The 23,217-nt window shown below is 42.8% G+C and overlaps 2 protein-coding genes across 3 annotated transcripts in view; one reads left to right on the top strand and one right to left on the bottom strand.

The window, feature by feature from the left end:
• Positions 1–6,270, bottom strand: part of efhd1 (EF-hand domain family, member D1) — an 11,294-nt gene extending 5,024 nt beyond the window's left edge. Inside the window, exon 1 of the mRNA XM_061046198.1 lies at positions 5,805–6,270. Within this exon, the coding sequence (XP_060902181.1) occupies positions 5,805–6,091 (287 nt within the window). The 5' untranslated portion in view covers positions 6,092–6,270. The remainder of the gene's footprint in view (positions 1–5,804) is intronic.
• Positions 6,271–10,758: 4,488 nt separating this feature from the next.
• On the top strand, positions 10,759–23,217 carry nlrx1 (NLR family member X1). Of its 2 annotated transcripts, XM_061046196.1 has the most exons (12): positions 10,759–10,970; positions 11,864–11,914; positions 14,010–14,125; positions 15,012–15,405; positions 15,575–15,806; positions 16,936–18,103; positions 18,427–18,610; positions 19,185–19,280; positions 20,009–20,095; positions 21,598–21,849; positions 21,948–22,158; positions 22,854–23,217. In XM_061046196.1, the coding sequence occupies exons 1-12, from the start codon at positions 10,840–10,842 to the stop codon at positions 22,992–22,994; spliced, it is 3,063 nt and encodes a 1,020-aa protein (XP_060902179.1). In that variant the 5' UTR covers positions 10,759–10,839; the 3' UTR covers positions 22,995–23,217. The 2 variants fall into 2 exon arrangements, with proteins under 2 accessions (XP_060902179.1, XP_060902180.1); XM_061046197.1 differs by lacking the exon at positions 20,009–20,095.

Here is a 23,217-nt window from a genome sequence, read left to right as displayed (position 1 = left end):
CAGGCGGAGACCCAAGTCATTGTTTTGGAAAAGGCCACAAAATCTACCTCAGACTTGCAGTCTCCGGAGAGGAAACAAAAAAAATCTACTGCTAAGCAAAACCTGTGATTGTTTGCATCATGTGATTCATTCTAGCTCATTAGATCCTAACCCTGTTACACTATGGTGGCATCATAAAAACACACCTGGAATCTAAATCCATCCAATTCAGTCCGAGCCCTGGATCCATGTTGGCCCTGATACAGACTTTAAAAGCCAGATATGATTTTTCAGATATCTGTTTATTTATCCAGAATCTAAATCTGTTTGGTCTCAGAGGTCGCCCCCCTAATGTAATGGTAGGGGAAACACTGAGGTGTATTACTCACTTATTCAAACAGAGAGGCTCTTTTGTTCCTGACCCTCCTCTGTTCCTGTCCCTCATCTGTTCCTGTCCCTCATCTGTTCCTGTCCCTCCTCTGTTCCTGTCCCTCATCTGTTCCTGACCCTCCTCTGTTCCTGTCCCTCATCTGTTCCTGTCCCTCATCTGTTCCTGACCCTCCTCTGTTCCTGTCCCTCATCTGTTCCTGTCCCTCCTCTGTTCCTGTCCCTCCTCTGTTCCTGTCCCTCATCTGTTCCTGTCCCTCCTCTGTTCCTGTCCCTCCTCTGTTTCTGTCCCTCATCTGTTCCTGACCCTCCTCTGTTCCTGTCCCTCCTCTGTTCCTGTCCCTCCTCTGTTCCTGTCCCTCCTCTGTTCCTGACCCTCCTCTGTTCCTGTCCCTCTTCTGAGGCTCACAAAAGCCCCATGTCCACCAAGAGGTAAAGTTTGGTAGGTAAACCCTGATCTAGCTTGTGTTTCCACAACCAACTGTACCCTTACTTGTTAAGCAGAGTTTAAGCTTGATGGCGATAGCCATGTCAGTTACGTAAAAGTGTGACATCATAGTAGTGTGACATAGTGTAGCCCACCATTGAATGAAGAAGAAGAACCTGACACAGTAAACAAAGGGCAACAATGGAAGGACGTCCAGCAGAGGTCAGCACCTCCAAAGTTATCCATGGGACTAAGTTACAGGCAAAACAGACAAACCTTAAAACAAGCTCAAATTCTGCGTACCTAGCTGTGTTTACAACGTCACTTGTTGCTAAATAAATATTTTAACGGAAGCTCTGGTGTGCAGATCTTTTTGCTTCTATATGGCTGTTTGTTTTGGATCCAGCATCCTCTAAAGGATGTCTACTTTAACGTTCTAACTTATTATTATCAACCAGGACAACAGGATGGTTATCTGTTTGTTTTATCAAACCGGTGATACTGGTACTCAGATTGAACATCAAGTCAAAAATAATATTTTTGATCAGTATCTTTGAAGTCTTTAAAGTCTACATCCCAGGAAATACATTTGTTTATTTGTACACACACACACACACACACACACACACACACACACACACACACACACACACACATATATATATTACACACAAACACACATGGCCCCATGAGGCTATGTTCATGGATTCGACTGTCCAATGGGAAAAGACTTCTTGTCTACTTTCTGCAGCTGAGCTTTGAACTCATTTGAATTCTTTTCGTTGTGACAATTTGTAGCCAGGCTGGAAGTGATCAGAATTAGGCCTCATTTGCATTATGGGCTGATTAAATGTGGGGGTGGGGAGGGAGGAGAGGGGCTTCCTCTCCTGGCACAGCGTCTCTGTCAGGAACACAAAGGCAGCCTGGACCAGTTTGGCTCACTTGGTGGGAGCACAGGAATGCCAGAGGCTGCAGCAGGGCGTATTTCCATCGGACCACGAGCCCCGCACGCAGCACTTACACAACACTTGTGGTATGTTCACAATCCAGCCACATTATCTTTTTCATTTATTCATGACAGTTTATTCATTTCCTGTTTGTTCTCTTTTCATTTTTGTAAGACCTTGTGCAACCCAAATGAAGCTCTCCTGAGATGAAGACACACAAAGACACTCTGTGCTGAACTTTGTCCTTCTTGTGTCTATTAACATGTTTCTTAAATTTACTGCATTCAAAGAAAATATTTTAACCATAAACATAACCAACATTTCAGCATGCTAGCTATGCTATCTTTAAATATCCGTATGTTTGACTTCTACAGCCCAGGGTTCCTATGTCGCCCATGCCCCCCATAACGTTCCTTCAGTAGCGCCACGCTCTTACCTTATGCTCGTGAAATGTTCTTTTCTCTTGTCACATCAAATCGAATCGTTACTATTTTAATTAAATGAATGAATGTGATCGTAGCCATAGAATCGGAGAGTCAGAACGGATTGAATTTAAGGGCGCGGTCACACTGGCGATTGCCCCCCCTCCTTCACAGAGAACATGACAGCTACTTTACTGACTATGAGGCTTATTTTGAGTCAGGATTTCTTCTGAATGAAGATCGTCAGCGTTGTGTACCTGCGTGCTTGTGCTCGTGCATGAAGTGTACCGTGATGAAGAACACCTCTTTGAAGTGTGCCAGAGCTGAGGAAGTGTACAGCGGTCACACTGGTCAAACGAACTGGACTTTAGGGCTGAAGCGTGCTTAGGCACGGTACAGATTGCCCGTGGTGCCTAAAGGGCAGATTCACAGAATCACAGATTCCTGACAGTGAGCCCTAAACCTAACCCCCACCAGCAAGACTGGACTGGATTTAGTAGTGTGTGTGTGTGTGTGTGTGTGTGTGTGTGTGTGTGTGTGTGTGTGTGTGTGTGTGTGTGTGTGGTGTAGATGGAGTGTGTGAAGTCTGTGTGTGTATCCTGACATAACTACAACTTGAATGTTGAGGTCGGCAGTATTTGGAAACTTGTAATTAGTGGAAAAGCCACATGACATGTTTACTACATGAACAGCTGAGGAAAAGAGGCTGAGTCTGTTTGAGATGGATGGTGGATAAAATCGTTTCAATACTTTTCAAAACCTGATCTAAAACCATACAAACTATTTTAATGACCACCAGTTTTAAAAAAAAAAGCCAAAAGAGAACGAGCAATGTCTACAATGCTCAAATACGTTGGCAACCTTTTGGTACTAGGACTTCTCTTTGAGTTTTGTGTCTGAGCCTAGTCACTCCTGAAAGTTTATTCAGGTGTGAAAGAAACAACAGTTTTCTTTCTGGATTGAAGGAAACCATCAGAACATTGATCGCACACAGAAACAAAGGGTTTGAGAGGACAGGACTGATACTAAACTGCTGCTCAAATCCAAAAGCTCAAACAATTAAGAGATTTGCTGCTTCATTTGAGAGTGACCTGATGCCACGTCGCCTGAAAAAGTCCGGACTGAGCCGCATTGTTCTGCAGCTTCCTTGTTAATTATAGATGCCTGAACTTCTGGCACGAGGGAACTCACTTTCTCTGCTCGTATTCTTCTCCATCTCCCCCCATTACGACCCATTCAGCTCAGCTCAGCCAGAAGAGCTCTCTAATGTGTTTCAGTACGCCAAATGTAGAGAGAAAAGACTGTGCTATTCCTGACAGAACTCAAGTTACTCTCCAACATCAGGCAGGATACAAGACCAAATCTAACAGGACTCCAAACATGCTCTTTCTGATTAAAATTCTCAGTCGATTAGAGCTTGATGAAATGTTGTAATTTGAAATATGCCTCAAAGCCCACAGCTCTGAGTGGAGGGAAAGTGGGTCAGCAGGCGGTGGATGCCCCCCGGGAATGTGGACTGAGTGAATGAAATCAGTGCAGCCACAGAAATAAGACTGAAGAGATTTGAGAAAGACGTAACTGAACCTCCTGAAGGACAAACAAGTTTGGAGATTAGAAACCAGGCTGTGTCGAAATGCAGCGAGAGAATCCAGCCTGTCCACAGCCACTGTTTAAATCAAATCCACACAATGAGCATAGTGTCAGGAAAGGGCAGCAATCATCATCTGACTAACCGCCAGGCCACAGCTAACGGGGAAGAGGTCAAGAGGACAAGAGGTGTTTGACTTTACTCAAGGGTTCGACTTCAATAACCAGCTGACCGGAGAAGCAAACAGAAACCTCACACAACACTTTAATCCTCTGCATGAAAACAAAAACAAGATATTCTGCACGAGCAGCAACCAGGAAAATCAATGCAGAAGTGTCACAAGCTGCAGTACTGCCAGTGCAGTGAGTCAGTCCCCATAGAGCCCCATGTTAAAATGTCCAACTTTACAGCTGCAGTTCCTCCAGTGTCCACTTGAGTCTGTCTCCTGCAGTAAGTCCGTCCCCATAGAGCCCCATGTTAAAATGTCTAACTTCACAGCTGCAGTTCCTCCAGTGTCCACTTGAGTCTGTCTCCTGCAGTGAGTCAGTCCCCATAGAGCCCCATGTTAAAATGTCTAACTTTACAGCTGCAGTTCCTCCAGTGTCCAAAACAGTTGTTCATAGTTTTCGTGTTTTGGTCCATATATGGTGACTTTATATCAGCAGTTTGTTTTTTTGTCCGGGGGTCTTTATTGTTCAGCTGGTTTAATGTCACTCAATAATTTCCTGCTGCAGGAAGACGAGCGCTCGGGGAATATCCACGACGACAGAATTTTTTTTTTATTTCATTACGGACTGACGGACAGGAAATGAACACAAAAATGTTTTATTTTGAAGTCCAGTGACAGGAGTTGAAAGGTCAGTCAGAGTCGTGTGTGTGAATATTGAAATATCATTAATGACTCATCGTTTACTCCACTTACAATTGAATATAATATAATAATATAAATATAAACATTTCAATATAAACATGGAGAATATTTTTTCTTTAAAATCATAATAAACTGAGAACTGTGGAGAGGAATGTGTGTGATCACGACACACCACACAGAGGCCCCTGCAGTGAGTCACACACACACACACACACACACACACACACACACACACACACACACACACACACACACAAACACAAACACAAACACACAAACACAAACACACACACACTTTGGTTACAGAGGTGAACAAACAGACACTCAGTGACCTGAAGGTGGCGCTGTAAGAGTCAAGTGAATGTTTCATGTCCTCGATGACATCACTGAAATATATTTGATTTGAAATGTCATAAATTTAATTTTTAGTCCAGATGTCACAGATGTTACTTTATTCAATTATTAATTATAGATTGGAATGATTTAATGTCTAAACTTCACAGCTGCAGCTGATGGGGAATAAACTCATTTTTATAACAAGTTCTAAAATAAACTTAAAATAATTCAAAATAACAGATCATTAATGACTCATTTAAATATAATATAATAACATATCTTACATTTAAATATAATAATATAGCTTACATTTAAATATAATAACATATCTTACATTTAAATATAATAACATATCTTACATTTAAATATAATATAATAATATATCTTTCATTTAAATACAATAATATCTTACATTTAAATATAATATAATAATATATCTTTCATTTAAATACAATAATATCTTACATTTAAATATAAACATGGAGTTTTTCATTAGAATATATTTTCTTTAAAATAAATAATAAACTGAATTGTGAAGAGGAATGATCGTGATCACGACACACCGCAGCCCAGTCACCGCACAGAGGCCCTGCCGTTGCAGTGAGTCACACTCACACACACACACACACACACACACACACACACACACACACACACACACAGCTTTCACCTGCAGGCTTCACGTCAGCAGCAGCAGCTTAATCTCATCAGGAGCTTCTGACCCTGCTTGTTCAGTGTAAATCCGCCCCTGGTCCGGGTCACGGTTTATTACAGGTGTGTATTACAGGTGTGTATTATCAAAGGGATTATAACGCACAAACAGAAGACGCGTCACGCACAGTCTTACCGCTTGAACATCGCCTCCATGTCCTTGATCTGTTTGCGGGAGAACTCCTTGAATTCGGTGTACGGGTTGAACACTCGGCTCGGTCGTGGAGCGGCGTTTCCCTGGTTGATGTCCAGCCTGCGGTTCAGTATGGCGGACAGCTCGGAGGCGGATTCCCCGCAGGCAGCATCGGGCTCCTGCGGTCTGGATCGTTGCGGGCTCAGTGCGGGCTCCGGCCTCGGCTCCGCATCCTCCTGCTTGACCACCAGCCGCGACTGCAGCTTGTTTGCGAGCTCCTCCGCTGCCATGCTGAGGGTCCTGCTGCTGCTGCTGCTGACGATCTTGCGCTTCTGCTGAGTGTCCTGCTGCTGCTGCTGCTGCTGCTGCTGCTGATGATGATCTTGCGCTGCTGCTGAGGCTGTCCGCGGGAATGGAGGCTGACAGCAGCTTCAAGCACCACTGACAACCCGCCTGCGTGACGTCAGCCGGGCTGCGTCACGCGTCACAGCGCCTTCGTGATGTCAGCCAGCCTCTGCGTGACTCGTCACACCCCTTGCGTGCTGCTGACAAGCGACAAGAGTTTGTTTCCGGCCACATTCAGAATAAGACATAGCCTAGAGAGTTATGAATATAAATTTGTGCCAATAATAAGTTATATTACCTTCTAAAATAAGGCGACATGTTGAAGAAATACAGTTTTGTAAAACCTTTTGATTATTTTTAATAAAAATAATCGAGAGAGGAACAGTAATGCTTTTAACAGATGATTCAAGCTCATGCTCACATGAATAGCTCTGTTTATTGTTGGATCATGCTCCCTTTGCTCTACAGTTCACCTGTATATTTGACTCTGAATATATTACTGCTCTTATCAATGTAATATTTCACATTTTATTATTTTAGTCATTTTCTCTTTATTGTTTCTCCCTGTCTTATTGCTTTTCTTCATATCTTTAATTGTTTCCTTTCAAAAGCCTCTGAGAGCGCACTGTAGCGGTCAGATGTTCAACGGAAAGCTGCCACCAGGAGGAGACGGAGAGCGCACTGTAGCGGTCATGTGTCCAAAAGCTGCCACCAGGGGGAGACACTTGCGCGACGTCAGCACAGCCCCCTGCATGCTGCTGACAAGCGACAAGAATGTTTTTTCGGCCACATATGTTTAACCAAATTTTATTTTTGTATTAAAATCTAAAGTTTAATTTTCTAGCAATATGCTAATTTCCAAAATAAATTCAGTATAAAATTGAAGATACAGTTTTTATGTTCTTACCCTTATTGTTAAAAGTGTGGAAAACAACCTGCAGTGTCCCTGTTCCCAAAAAGAGACACCCAACTAACTTCAATGACTACCGGCCAGTTGCTCTCACGTAATGAATTCCCTGGAGAGGCTGGTCCTCAGCTCCATCAGGTCCATGGTGACTCCATACATCGATCCTCTTCAGTTTACATTTCAGCCTAACATCGGTGTGGATGATGCCCTCATCTACATGCTGCAGAGAGCCCATGCACATCTGACGCAACTGTAAGGATCATGTTTTTGACTTTTTGAGTGCCTTCAATACGATACAGCCAAGGCTTCTTGGTGAAAAGACGAGGAAGATGCAGGTGAGGTCAGAAATCGTCTCCTGGGTTATGGATTATATTTCCTGCCGACAACAGTATATGCATCTTCAAAACTGTGTCTCTGGAAGAGTCCTGTGCAGTACAGGGGCCCCACAAGGCACCGTGTTGTCTCCGTTCCTGTTTGCTCTCTACACATCCGACTTCCAATACAGCTGTACAAGAAGGGACAAAGCCGGCTTTATTTTTTGAGACACTGAGGTCTTTTAACATCAGTAGGCTTCTTCTGTGCACCTTTTATCAGACTGTTGTTGCTAGTGCTTTTTTCTTTGGTGTGCTGGGGAGAGGGAGCTCGCACAGCAGACAAAAACAGAAACAACAAGCTGATTAGGACGGCCGGCTCCATCACTGGGACTGAAATGGAAACCCTTCAGCAGGTCACAGAGGCAAGAGTGCTCTCAAAACTCAAATCCATTCTTGTAAATCCTGCACACCCACTACTCGATGTGGTTCAACAGAGCACGTTCAGTCACAGGCTGATCACCCCGGGGTGCAGAACTGAACGCTACAGGAAGTCATTTTTCTTAACTGCCATCAGACTGTTTAATGGAGAATAACGTACAATGAATACATGTACCCATATTTACTCATATTTATTTATATTTATTTATGTATGAATACACTTACTCAGATTTCTGCACACTGGATACTTTTGTACACTAGAGGTTAATTACATTTGTAGGATATCTTTTATTTATAACTCAGAAGTTTTAGTCTATTTTTTTTTTAAACTGATCTTAGTGTTTTTTATGTGTCTAAATGATATTTGTTTGTTTTTGTGTGAGGTGTCTTGACTGTGATTTCAGTTGCTGCTGTGACAATGTAATTTCCTGCAAAGGGTTAATAAAGTACCTACCTATTTATTAAAACTGCACTCAAACTGAAATGAACTCTTCTCATTAAAACTTTTTAGATCTACAAATAAAATCCTCCTTAATGTCTCAGCTCGTTATTCTTTTAGTTTTATTGTCACTCTAAAGACGAGTTATTTATTTGTATCTACTTCTGTGGACCAGCAGGTGGTGCTAACACTCCACATTTAATAAACTTTATTTATTTATCACTGTTAAAAATATAAACACCAGAAAAAATGGAAGAATATGACACATAATTCAAAAGATAATTTTATTATTCATTAAAAAGAACATTTACCAATATTCCTATTTGTCTTTAATATTATATAAACTTATTTTATCCTCATTTAAAGTTAAACTTTATCTTCATTATAAAACAGAATTTAAACGTATATAAAGACAAAGTGAAGAAACATGATGATTTCATTACAGTTTTTTGCGATTACTATGGCACTTTTCAATACTTTTTGCTAAACTCTTAACACAGTTAGCACAACATCCGTCCCTGAAGGCTATGCAATTAACACATTTCTTGTTGCTTTGACACAAAATACAAACATTTAACACAAATTTAAATTGCTTGAATTTCTTTTACACACAAGCTCAACCAAGACCAAAACAATGGATTTTTACAGCCAAATCTACCAATCATTTCTCACTGTATGTCAGAACAGATAACATCATGTTCTAAACCTAACCTATAGGCTAAAATCTAAGTGAACAGCTGTTCATGTTGTAGATTGAAACACATATATATCCCCTGTATTTTTTTCCATTGCTACTGAGAAACAGCTGATTGAAGTTATGCAAAAAGATCAATCCCAGCTGATTCCCATAGGAACACACTCAGGGGTTGAGGTTCTTTCATTCGCATGCCCATATGTTATACAGTAAAAAAGGACATCTTTGGACTGACCTTGTGTGGAAAAGAAACAATACAGAGCACCACAAAGAAAGTAAATTAAAAAAAACATTCATAAACACTCAAAAATTACTACAGTAATACACATACAGTAAATGTAGAAATATACTGTAAGATAAGATAAAAAAAGAAAAGTATAAATATTCAAAATGTGGAAAATGTAAACAGTGTAATGAGTAAAGTGTCAGCGTATAAAGTGTCCAGGGTGTCAAAGTGCAGACGAGTACCAGGACATGGGAGAGGAGGGGGACAACGGCAAGGGAGAGGAATGGATGAGGACAAGGTTTAGGGAGACAAGTTAGAAAGCCTGGTGGCGCTCAAAGAAGGACCAGAGATAGGGTAACTGATTAAATAAGAGCTACTATCATAGACCATGTCATAAACCAGGTTATCATACAGAGAGGCTGGTGAACGAGTTCAGCCAAATCCCAGCCGGGACACAGTGGCATCCATTGTCCGGATTTTTCAAGAAACCAACAAGGATATTATATAATGACTTATCCTACTGCAAAGTGTAAATATTTTTTAACTTGTATAACAGTTACTGTAAGCCTCCGGTTTTTAATATGTAACTGTATTTTGTCTCTCTCAGGATTCAACATCTACCTCCCTCAGAGGGCAGAGGAAAGCACCTACTGTTCTGTAAATGAAGAACAGGAACTTGCCATTTTCAACATGGTGATTGCTGACAATGAAATACAACCTTTACTGCAGCAATTCTGTCTCTGTCTTCTTCTTTTCATAAACCATACATTTTATAAAGCTACTCTGATATGGGTCATTCCTTTTTTGTTTTGAATTCCTGCAGCAAAAGAAACAAAATACATGCATTTACTTAACCCAACAAAACAGAAATGTAGAGAGGCTTCAAAAGAAAATGCAGCGCTGAACACAATCTATGATCACTACATTATACTGTCTATCGTATAAGGGCAGACCTGACACATGTAAAGTAATGCAGTTTATATTATTACATCTGATGTTAGTGTTTTTTATGACATTGTGCTATGATTGACTAAATGTTCCTGTTGAAAGTCAACATGTGTTAGTGTTTTGGAAGATTTTTTGATTTTGAGACATGCTTACAGTGTTTTGGTGGACATGGTGTAATGTGTTTGTGTATTATTGTATTTTGAAAATGAGTGTTAGAGTTTAGTTTACAATGGGTGGTTTTGAGCATGAAATTAACTGTTTTGCCAATTTTGTGTTTTGGTGTGTTAAGAGTTTAGAAAAATTGTTTTTGAAAAAATTGTCATAGCAATCGAAAAAAACTGTAATTATAATATATTAAATTATCATTATATCATTAAAGTTAAAGTTTTTATTTAAGTGGAAGAAAAAAGATAATTTAATGTGTATTTTCTGTAAATAGACAAAATAATTTAGATTGAATAACAGAAACTTTAAATGTTTTTTATTTCACTCTTTATTATTTAATATATATATTTAATAAATAATGTTTAACTAAATGGGGGCTTTAGAGAGCTTCTTATTCCGGCACGGCAAGAGGCGAAAGTCTTCTTTCAACACGAGCTGACTACTTTTAAAGTAAACGAAGAAGAAGAAAGAGGTGACTTTTATTGTGAAGCGGTATTTCCGGGGTACAGTTTCTCAGCAGCGACTAACCTCACCTTTACATCTGACACAAATCTAACAGCTGATGAGATCAGATTTATTTTACCGACAGAATCCGTTAATAATTCAAACTACAGACGGAAGTAAAGTAAACGTTAATGACCGGAAACAGAGACCTACGGGAGACAAGGACGCAGCGCGACAACACCTTAGTGTGTAAGTTTATGACTCTTTATTTTACTCTTCTTTCTTACTTTAATATTCACCTGTTTGCACCTCTCCGCAGGGACGTCGGCATAAACTTTCGTTAGCTGGCAGGCTAACAGCTGCAGCATAGTTAGCTCATTCATACATTCTGTTCTGTTTATATAAATAAGTCGAGGTCACTCGCTGTGACGTCATAATAAGCATAATAAAATACTGTAAATAATATGTTTTTATCATAAATAATAACAATCATAATAAAATACTGTACATAATATTAATGTTTTTATTATAAATAATAATAAAAATAATAAAATACTGTAAATAATATGTTTTTATTATAAATAATAACAATCATAATAAAATACTGTAAATAATATGTTTTTATTATAAATAATAAAAATAATAATAAAATACTGTAAATAATATTAATGTTTTTATTATAAATAATAACAATCCTAAAATCAGGCTGTAACCGTGAATCATATTTTTTTATATTCTGTCTATTTGAAAACATTCAAAGTTTAATTATGACGTCAAAAGGGTGTCTGTACCTTCTGTACTTTCTGTACCTTTAAATTGAGGGGAAACTCTTGAGGCTGGAAATTAAGTGTCACAAACTGCAGTTCCTTCAGGTCCACTTGAGGCTGGCTTCAGCAGTGAGTCCATGTTAAAGCTTCACTGTATGAAACGCATATATAACCCTCATCTCTTCACATTGTTCACCTTGCACCTTTTCAAGGCGCTATGTTTAGGGAGTAAAGAAAGACGAACTGGTTAGAGTCAGATCTGTGAGGATGCACGAGGTGAACATGCACACATCCAAACATCTCTCCTCAGAGCGCACTCTCTCCACAAGCCGCCTTTAAGGGCCTTAAAGTTTGTATGCTAACTGTTTTCCACAGAGCACCCCCTGACATCAAGAGACAGAACTGCAGGATGAGCTCACTGCAAAGGTAAGTTACCTGTTCCTGATGATCCTGAGGCTCAGAGATCAGCTGACTAACAGATCTGTATGAACCTCACCTGAGCATGTTAACACTACACACATCTGGGACTCTAGATTATAGACGAGGTGACATAGAAGCTGTGACTCTAGTTTATAGACGAGGTGACATCGAAGCTGTGACTCTAGTTTATAGACGAGGTGACATAGAAGCTGTGACTCTAGTTTATAAACGAGGTGACATAGAAGCTGTGACTCTAGTTTATAGACAAGGTGACAGAAGCTGTGACTCTAGTTTATAGACAAGGTGACATAGAAGCTGTGACTCTAGTTTATAGACAAGGTGACAGAAGCTGTGACTCTAGTTTATAGACAAGGTGAAATAGAAGCTGTGACTCTAGTTTATAGACGAGGTGACATAGAAGCTGTGACTCTAGTTTATAGACGAGGTGACAGAAGCTGTGACTCTAGTTTATAGACGAGGTGACAGAAGCTGTGACTCTAGTTTATAGACGAGGTGACATAGAAGCTGTGACTCTAGTTTATAGACAAGGTGACATAGAAGCTGTGACTCTAGTTTATAGACGAGGTGACAGAAGCTGTGACTCTAGTTTATAGACGAGGTGACAGAAGCTGTGACTCTAGTTTATAGACGAGGTGACATAGAAGCTGTGACTTTAGATTATAGACAAGGTGACATAGAAGCTGTGACTTTAGTTTATAGACGAGGTGACATCGAAGCTGTGACTCTAGTTTATAGACAAGGTGACATAGAAGCTGTGACTCTAGTTTATAGACAAGGTGACATAGAAGCTGTGACTCTAGTTTATAGACGAGGTGACATCGAAGCTGTGACTTTAGATTATAGACAAGGTGACATAGAAGCTGTGACTTTAGTTTATAGACGAGGTGACATCGAAGCTGTGACTCTAGTTTATAGACAAGGTGACATAGAAGCTGTGACTCTAGTTTATAGACGAGGTGACAGAAGCTGTGACTCTAGTTTATAGACGAGGTGACATAGAAGCTGTGACTCTAGTTTATAGACAAGGTGACATAGAAGCTGTGACTCTAGTTTATAGACGAGGTGACAGAAGCTGTGATTCTAGTTTATAGACGAGGTGACATAGAAGCTGTGACTCTAGTTTATAGACAAGGTGACATAGAAGCTGTGACTCTAGTTTATAGACGAGGTGACAGAAGCTGTGACTCTAGTTTATAGACGAGGTGACATAGAAGCTGTGACTTTAGATTATAGACAAGGTGACATAGAAGCTGTGACTTTAGTTTATAGACGAGGTGACATCGAAGCTGTGACTCTAGTTTATAGACAAGGTGACATAGAAGCTGTGACTCTAGTTTATAGACGAGGTGACATAGAAGCTGTGACTCTAGTTTATAGACGAGGTGACAGAAGCTGTGACTCTAGTTTATAGACAAGGTGAGATAGAAGCTGTGACTCTAGATTATAGACAAGGTTTTTAGGTTACTAAAAAGCTGTGACTCTAGTTTATAGACGAGGTGACATAGAAGCTGTGACTCTAGTTTATAGACGAGGTGACATAGAAGCTGTGACTCTAGTTTATAGACGAGGTGACATCGAAGCTGTGACTCTAGTTTATAGATGAGGTGACAGAAGCTGTGACTCTAGTTTATAGATGAGGTGACAGAAGCTGTGACTCTAGTTTATAGACAAGGTGACAGAAGCTGTGACTCTAGTTTATAGATGAGGTGACAGAAGCTGTGACTCTAGTTTATAGACAAGGTGACATAGAAGCTGTGACTCTAGATTATAGACAAGGTTTTTAGGTTACTAAAAAGCTGTGACTCTAGTTTATAGACGTGCAAACAGGAAGAAACACGTCTTAGACGAGCTGCTGCTGCTGCTGGGTGTAATCTTTTATGCTGCATAAATGTCAGTGCCTTGGAGGCATGTCACTTTACCTGCTGCAACCTGCACACAGCCTTAAAGCAGCCGTTCTATCTGCCAGGTGAGTTCTCTGTCTCTGTGATTGTAGTGACCTTTCCAGCTTGTCTCTGCAGATCTGCTTCATATAAAAACTGTGAAAAACAGGTCACACCTGTGTGTTTGTTGTGTTTTGTAGGCGCCAGCTGAGTCAGCTGCTGGCAGTATGGAGGCTGAAGAGCAGGGTGGAGGTTTCACTGTGGCCGGCTGCTGCCTATCACTGCAGGACCCTCTGCTGCACCACCACACAACCAGGTAAGGGTTAGGAGGTTAGCATGGGTAACCCACGCACGAATCTGTTTAAAGCTTTCATACTGTTTTCAACTTGACAACGTGCTGCAGCAGGTAAACAGGCTGTAACGCCTGCAGCAGGTAAAGAGACTGTAACGTCTGCAGCAGGTAAACAGGCTGTAACGCCTGCAGCAGGTAAACAGGCTGTAACGCCTGCAGCAGGTAAACAGGCTGTAACGTCTGCAGCGGCTAAACAGGCTGTAACGTCTGCAGCAGGTAAACAGACTGTAACGTCTGCAGCAGGTAAACAGACTGTAACGTCTGCAGCAGGTAAACAGGCTGTAACGTCTGCAGCGGCTAAACAGGCTGTAACGTCTGCAGCGGCTAAACAGACTGTAACGTCTGCAGCAGGTAAACAGGCTGTAACGTCTGCAGCAGGTAAAGAGACTGTAACGTCTGCAGCAGGTAAACAGGCTGTAACGTCTGCAGCAGGTAAACAGGCTGTAACGTCTGCAGTGGCTAAACAGGCTGTAACGTCTGCAGTGGCTAAACAGGCTGTAACGTCTGCAGTGGCTAAACAGGCTGTAACGTCTGCAGCAGGTAAACAGGCTGTAACGTCTGCAGCAGGTAAAGAGACTGTAACGTCTGCAGCAGGTAAACAGGCTGTAACGTCTGCAGCAGGTAAACAGGCTGTAACATGTGTTTGACATAATAGAACGTAGAATAGACGGAGGCAGCAGGTTCTGTGTCTTTAAATGTCTCTTTTCATCAGGGTCGGTGTCTGTGATGTTACCTTTGTTTCTGCCTCTTTTATTCTGAATCTAAAGTATTGGCACATTTTAGTGAAACATTAACAAGTCAGCAGGTGTGAATCCACTTAAAGATCCCCACCCCTGTTTTTGTACCTCAGGAGACCCCATAGAGGTCCACAGGAGGAAACTGTTCCTGTGGTTCAGTCACCTACCCCAGGAGGAGAAACAGTTTGGGGGTTACTTTAGTCCAGAGACCATGCACGTGGACCCCCTGATCCTGGAGAGAAAGACCGAGGACAGAACAGTTCTGCACTGCTCCCCCCTCCAAACACTAGGTCCCTCCACACCCACGATCACCGTGGAGCAGCTGTTCGACCCCGCCGCCTCCTGCTGCGAGGGCCGGGGCCTCAACGTGCTCCTGTACGGGGCCGTGGGGACAGGGAAGAGCACGTTGGTCAGGAAACTGGTCCTGGACTGGTGCAGTGGGACCACCCTGACCCAGTTCAAGCTGCTGGTTCCTTTCTCCTGTGAGGACCTGGGACAGCTGTCAAAGTGAGAGAGGAGGTTATACGGTTTAAATAATGCAAATTACATAGAGTTAGATATTATAACTGAAAGATATTCAATATAATATAAGATAAATAATCATATTATATATCAGTAATATAAGAAGATCACTTACTGCATCGTAGGGTTCATCTGTAGCCCCTCCCCCCCACAGGGCCACCTCCTTACGGGACTTGGTGAGCAGGAAGTACCTCCACCTAAGGAAGCACCCCCTGCTGAGCGGCGAGGGGGAACAGGCCAAGGACGTGCTCTTCCTCTTTAACGGGATGGAGAAGATGAGGCTGAACTTCAGGATCGGAGCCTCAGAGCTCTGCAGTGATCCCAACGAGCCGCTGCCCCCAGGTGTGCTTGTGGTCAACCTGCTCAGGAAGTACCTGCTGCCTGAGGTGAGTCCCGACCCCAGAGTCATTCTGAGAGCTGATTGGACGTCACATATGATCAGGTGTCTGTCATTGTGTAAAAAGCAGCCATGAGCACCTCTAGTGGAGGTTTGCCCAAAGTGACTTTTTGTTTTTAATGTTGCAGCTCATCATACAAACAATGAATTCTCCTCAACTGCAGCGGTCACACAATATTTAATTTAACATCCAGAAAACATCCTTTAGACAGGGAGATACTGCTGTGTGTGTGTGTGTGTGTGTGTGTGTGTGTGTGTGTGTGTGTGTGTGTGTGTGTGTGTGTGTGTGTGTGTGTGTGTGTGTGTGTGTGTGTGTGTGTGTGTGTGTGTGTGTGTGTGTGTGTGGTGGCATGTTAAAACATATTTGGCAGCAGGATATGCCCTGTCTCCTTCTCCCAGGAGTATTTGTATTTTGGAGAGCTCACTGAGCTCTTTGAAATCTGTGATGACAGAGTTCAACTTGTTAAAATAAAAGTTCCTCGTTTCATCAAACGTTTTACAATGTAGGAGAAAGTGCATCTCTGTCTCCACCTCACCTGTCCAACAGTGACCACATGTTCTGTTTTCTTTTGGTAGCCATGGTTTTTGTGTCTTCCTGTCTGCTCATTCATAATCTTTGTTTAGGGCCAGATAACATTCTAATCTACTTTGGCTTTTAGTTTCTTCTTTCCAGTGTTCCAGATTCTTTACATGTTGTTATGTGTTTGACTCTGATTGGTGTTTGGAGAGCAGTGTTGGTGTGAGGCTTCTCAGACTGGGTATGACGGGGGGCCGTTAGCCTCAGACTGGGTCTGACGGGGGACAGTTAGCCTCTATACCAACTGACATAGGGGACTCTTTTCTGGGCTCAGCTCTTGAGTCTGAAGGGCTTTGGAGTGGAGGGTGTCTGTGGGGCTGGATGTCAGGTGGTTCTAAAAGTTGAGTGTTCTCTTGTGAATGTTAATGATCAGTGGGTATCTGCCTAATTCTGCTCTGCATGCATGTGTTGGTGTGTTTCTGTGTACATGTAAAATGTTTCTGCAGAATTTGGCATGTAAAGATTCTGTCCCAACGTGTAAAGCTCTGATGACTGAGTGGACCCCATACTTAACTTATATTGGTCATCCTGTCTGTCACAGGCAAGCGTCGTGGTGACCACCAGGCTGTCCGCTCGGGACCGGATCCCTCAGAAATACGTGAATCGTTATGCTCAGATCTGCGGCTTTAATGACCCGGACCGTCAGCGTGCGTACTTCACCAGCCGCCTCCTGCAGCAGACGGGGGAGACGGCACGAAACCACGAGGCTCAGGCGCTCATCGAGCTGCTGTACCTAAACCTACAGAGAGAGAGCCAGCTGGCCGCCGCCTGCTTCCTGCCCTCCTACTGCTGGCTCACCTGTGCCACCTTACACTTCCTGCACTTCACCGACAGTCAGGCGCCCATCCGCACGCTCACTGGCATCTACACCAGCTTCCTCAGACTCAACTTTGGGGGGGAGGTGCTTGAATCAAAGACAGGGACCAATGTTCAACTCCAGGAGAACCACAGTTCTCTGATGCTGTTCGTCGTCCGAACGCTTGGGAAACTGGCGTTTGACTGCGTGACGTACAAACGCATGTCGTTCTCAGAGAAGGAGCTGGAGCAGTGGATCGGAGGTGAAACCAAGACGGACGAGGAGCTGCGTCAGCTCACCATGTTCCGTACAGACGTGCTGGACTTCTTCCTGGCACCCTGCTCGGACAGCAGGAAACATTTACCCAAGGGTGACGGTGAGAACGACGAGCAGCGCTATGTCTTCGCTGTCCCAGCCATGCAGGAGTACCTCGCTGCGCTCTACGTGGTTCTGGGAGAGAACAAATCTGCTCTGGAGAAGCTGACCCGGCAGGTGTCTGTGGCCATCGGTCAGGCGAGCGAAGACGTCAGCACCATCGTCAACATCTTCTCCAAGTTCATCCCTCTGAAGATCTTCGCCGTTTTCAACCTCCTGAAGCTGTTCCCGAAGCTCTACGACAAAATCAGCGGCTACAACAAAGGAAGCATAGCCAGGACGATGGCGTCCGAGATGTTCCGCACTGAGGACAGTGAGAACGAGGACGTCTTGGACCAGGTGGAGCAAAGCCTGCTGGGAGTCCATGGGCCGCAGCTGCAGCAGTACAGTGAGGGTCAGCCCTTTGAGCTCTACCCCATCTTTATGGGAGGACTGTTGCATTATGAGAACCGTGTCCTCCTTCAGCAGCTGGGCTGCAGCATTCAGAGCGCTACTGTGGTCCAGATCACCCGAGCGCTCAGGAAGTACCTGGTCAGAGGTAAACGCCGTTATTCTGAGTCCTGCCGTGTGCTTTGATTTAAAAAGGCGTGAACACAGTTTAAAAGGCATATCTAATTTAAAGATGGTTAATGCCACAACTATCTCATAACATAAAACACTAACAGTGCATTAACCAAAGAGGCGTGATACCCCAAATGAGACGCTACTGTGACATCAGAATGAACAGACGAACCAAAAACGACAGAAACAGAGGCTGCACAAAGATTGTCTATGAAGTCGATTCAACATCTTTGTTTTGAATGTGCTGAGCCTTGAATGTAGAAAACAAAAACAAAGATATTTAATCTAATTTTGTTCTAGAGATAAGTAAACCTCAGCCCCCGGAGGAGCTCATGGACCTGCTGGTTCTCCTGTACGAGTTTCAGAACCCCAGACTGACCGCTGAGGTTCTGGCCTCTATCAGGACCATCCGCCTCACCAACATCCGAATGACGTCTCTCAAGTGCTTCATCCTGAGCTCCGTGCTCTCATGCACACCTGCCAGGTACACTGTGGGCTCACACCTGTACAGCTGGGTGGTAATTAGTGGTTCTGAAGTGTCTGTGTCATCTGCTGATTGGTTAGTATTAGTCATCAGCTGATTGGTTAGTATCAGACATCAGCTGATTGGTTAACATTAGTCATCAGCTGATTGGTTAGTATCAGACATCAGCTGATTGGTTAACATTAGTCATCAGCTGATTGGTTAGTATCAGACATCAGCTGATTGGTTAGTATCAGATATCAGCTGATTGGTTAACATTAGTCATCAGCTGATTGGTTAGTATCAGACATCAGCTGATTGGTTAACATTAGTCATCAGCTGATTGGTTAACATTAGTCATCAGCTGATTGGTTAGTATCAGACATCAGCTGATTGGTTAACATTAGTCATCAGCTGATTGGTTAGTATCAGTCATCAGCTGATTGGTTAATAACAATGGTTTATTACATTTTTATTAACCAATCAGCTGTATGGGCGTGGCCCTGTTCGTTCCTTAAAAGGTGCTTTATATAAATAAAGTAATTATTATAACTCATGAGACACATCCTTAGTTGTGTTTTCTGTCTCTCTGTAGTTATCACCTGGAACAGATGGACCTGTCCTCGTGTCTCCTCACTCACGACCATCTGCAGACGCTGCGACCCGCCTTTAGACACGTGACTGACCTCAAGTGAGACTCTGACCCTGTGTGTGTGTGTGTGTGTGTGGGTCTATGTCTATGTGTGAATGTGTGTGTTTGTGTGAGTATGCATGTGTGTATGTGTGTGTGTTTGTTTGTGTGCGTGTGTGTTTATGTGCGTGTGTGTTAATGTGCGTGTGTTTATGTGTGTGTGATGAAATATTTGTAACTTCAGTCTCAGATTGTTAATCTTCTGCAGTATGAGCCTTGAGGATCGATGACCCCCTGCTGATGCAGCGTGTGTGTGTATGTGTTTGGATGTGTGTGTGTGTGTGTATGTGTTTGCGTGTGTGTGTGTGTGTGTGTGTGTGTTTATGTGTGTGTGTGTTTGCGTGTGTGTTTGCGTGTGTGTTTGTGTGTGTTTGCATGTGTGTCTGTGTGTGTGTGTGTGTGTGTGTGTGTGTGTTTGCGTGTGTGTGTGTGTGTGTTTGCATGTGTGCGTGTGTGTTTGCGTGTGTGTTTGCATGTGTGTGTGTGTGTGTGTGTGTGTGTGTTTGCATGTGTGTGTGTGTGTGTGTCTGTGTGTTTGCATGTGTATGTGTGTTTGCGTGTGTGTGTGTGTGTGTGTGTGTCTGTGTGTTTGCATGTGTATGTGTGTTTGCGTGTGTGTGTGTGTGTGTGTGTGTGTGTGTGTGTGTGTGTGTGTCTGTGTGTTTGCATGTGTATGTGTGTTTGCGTGTGTGTGTGTGTGTGTTTGCATGTATGTGTCTGGTCCTCAGCCTGCAGTTTAACAGCCTTGGTCCTGAGTCCTGCATCCTACTGAGAGATCTGCTGCTCGACCCAAAGACCTCCATCAAATTCCTAAAGTAAGACTTTTTCAACCAATCCTCTCTGTTAGCGTAGCAGAGGACTCGTTTCCTTTCTCCGCTTCCTGAAACCCGCCCCTCCACCTGTCAGTCTCCTGTGAGGGACAGACTGTCCTTATCTTCTCAAACAGGTTCAGGTCATGTTTTTCTGATGAAACTACCTAAGAGATAAAGTGACGTATTTGACCCGTGTCTTTAAGGTCACTCAGCATTTGGGTCATGTGATCGTGAATCAGGTGTTCACACTCACAGGGACTCTAAAGGTTTTTTAGGAATCTGAAGGTCTCTGTTACTTTGTGTTGGAAGACTAGACGACGCACGATGATGAACTGATGGAGGTCATCCCTTTTATTTTTTCTGTTTGTCGTCATGGAAACAGGAAGTGCATGATGATGGCTGTCGAGCTGACAGTAATAACTTGACCTTTAACTGACCTTTAACCTTTAACATTTCATTAAATCACTGCAACGTCCCCAAAGAAGAGTTTAAAGTGAATCAGTCAACTCTGAGCTGTCAAACGATTCAGATATCTCTGTCTCTACATTATATTATTATTATACTCTACATGATGTTATAATACTCTACATGTTATTATTATACTCTACATGATGTTATAATACTCTACATGTTATTATTATACTCTACATGATGTTATAATACTCTACATGTTATTATTATACTCTACATGATGTTATAATACTCTACATGTTATTATTATACTCTACATGATGTTATAATACTCTACATGTTATTATTATACTCTACATGATGTTATAATACTCTACATGTTATTATTATACTCTACATGATGTTATAATACTCTACATGTTATTATTATACTCTACATGATGTTATAATACTCTACATGTTATTATTATACTCTACATGATGTTATAATACTCTACATGTTATTATTATACTCTACATGATATTATATAGTATGTCTCTGCATGATACATAATGTTATTCCTCTAATCTGCATGCTGCAGCGTGTTTCAAATTTTCTTGTTGCTGAAGGAGAACTTTTAGGAGCTATGAACAGAAATCCTTGATTCTTTATTATGACTTTGAATGTTGAAGGTGTCATTAAACTGAAATGATCACAGGATGAAAATCTTCAGCGTGCATCAAACCAAAGACTCTCCGGGCCTACACTTCCCATGAGGCCTGTTTTAATTTAAATATCAAACATGATGAGTAGACCAAAACTAAACATAAGCCATGAATCTGCGAACTGTCACCTGGCAGAGGCTTTTATTGTGAAGCAGCTGCAGGAAGTACATATATCACAGAAACTAATTTCATAGAGACTCATGAAAAAACTTCAGACAGAACTTCACTTCCTGTTCAGACAGAACTTCACTTCCTGTTCAGACAACATTCAGCATGAAAATAAAACTTCACTTCCTGTTCAGACAGACTGAAGGTGTTTCTAGATCCAGCGGCCTCTTTGTGCTGTCGTCTGTTTGGTGTCTCATTACCCCCGTGTGATCTTTCTGCAGACTGTGTGACAATCCTCTGCTGGAGTCAGGGGCCCGCACCCTGCTGGAGGCCCTGCCAGAGAACCAGAGCCTGATCCACCTGTCACTGATGCACACGGGACTGGGGGACGAGGGGGCCCTGGAGCTGGCTGACCGGCTGCAGAAGCATGCAGGGCTGCAGGAGCTGAACGTGGCGTACAACAATATCGGGGACAACGCCGCCCTTGCTCTGGTGGACGCCTGCAGGGAACATCCCAGCATCCACACCGTGCAGTGAGCAGACCTGCGAGAATCACATTTTCTAACAGAATAATTCTGAAATGTATTTTTATGAGCTCAGAGAGACTGACTGATCTGGTGTCTGTGTGCAGTTTGTACCTGAATCCTCTCAGCGACGTGGGGAAGCAGTCCCTTTATGTACGAGGCGTTCCAGAGAGTCAGCGGGGTAGCGGGCGGCGGGTCCGAGTCCTGGCCTCAGTCACCGAAGGTTCTGACCTGTCAGAGGACTGGCACCCGATCCTCAGCGTGATCCGAGAGAACGCGTCCTCCTGGGACCGAGAGCGGGTCGAACAGCAGCTCAAGGTAAAATCAGGGAGAGGGGGGTGAAGGGGATTTATGAAGGAGAGAGGATTGAAGTACGTCTACAAGCTGGTGAGGGTCACTGTCTCTGAAGGACTTGTCAACATGTTCAAGGTTTTTAGCTGCAAGACAAACAGAATGAGTCAGGGATGTAAAGATGAATCGTATATATACATGATAATGATAAATCAATTCAAAGGAGTCAAGGTTCACATCGGTACTCTGAAAAATGAAACAATAATATGGTTAGCGTCAGCAGCTGCAGAGCAAGATTTAGAAATTGAGGACGCACCACCATCTTTTAAATTGGAGGTGTGGAAGTATTTTGGCTTTCCCGAGACAGAAAAGAAAAGAGGTGAGAAGATAACAGACGAGACAAAAACTGTGAGCAAAAGAAGACAGGGAAGTACACAAAGAGCACAACCAACATGATGCAGCATTTAATCCACACCACAATGAGAAGCTCCAATCACCTCCCCTTGTTGAGAGAAAAAAAACGTTAAAAGATCAAACCACTCTGACGATCAGGTTAGAGCCCCTAAAGGAATCTGTTTCAGTCATCCTCTGTCTACTGTCTCATTTTGTAAAATAAGAGAGAATGGTATCGTGAATCATGTCTTGAGTTGTATGAATGGTTACATCCCTAGTATGGCTGCATTTTACCCCTAAAAGTCTCAGGCTCCGCCTCCTCTGTGCAGGTGTTCCTCAGGGACCTGGAGTGGGGCCGGCAGCAGCAGCAGAGTCTCTGGAAGAGGCTTCACTTCCGTCGGGTGGAGAAAGGAGTCCGACAGACGTTACGGATGCTGGAGAAGGACAAACTACCTCCAGTCAGAAAGTGACCAGGAGAAAATGAACCAGCAGAGAGACTTTCAGACCTCCACAGTCTCTAAACTGGTCCAGGTCCACGGCCACGTCAGTTTCAGACTTGAGACCCAGAACATTAGCTGACCTCTGATCAGCTGATTATCAGCTGACTGTAATAAAAGTGAGACTGTGTGATAATAAAAACGTCACGTTTCTCATTTAAAGCAGCATCAATAAAAGTCTCTGAGATAAATCACA

The sequence above is a fragment of the Labrus mixtus genome, chromosome 9 (genome assembly GCF_963584025.1).
Source record: "Labrus mixtus chromosome 9, fLabMix1.1, whole genome shotgun sequence".
NCBI lineage: Eukaryota > Metazoa > Chordata > Actinopteri > Labriformes > Labridae > Labrus > Labrus mixtus.
The sequence above is the reverse complement of the archived record's forward strand: the minus strand, read 5'-3'. Positions and strand labels throughout refer to the sequence as shown.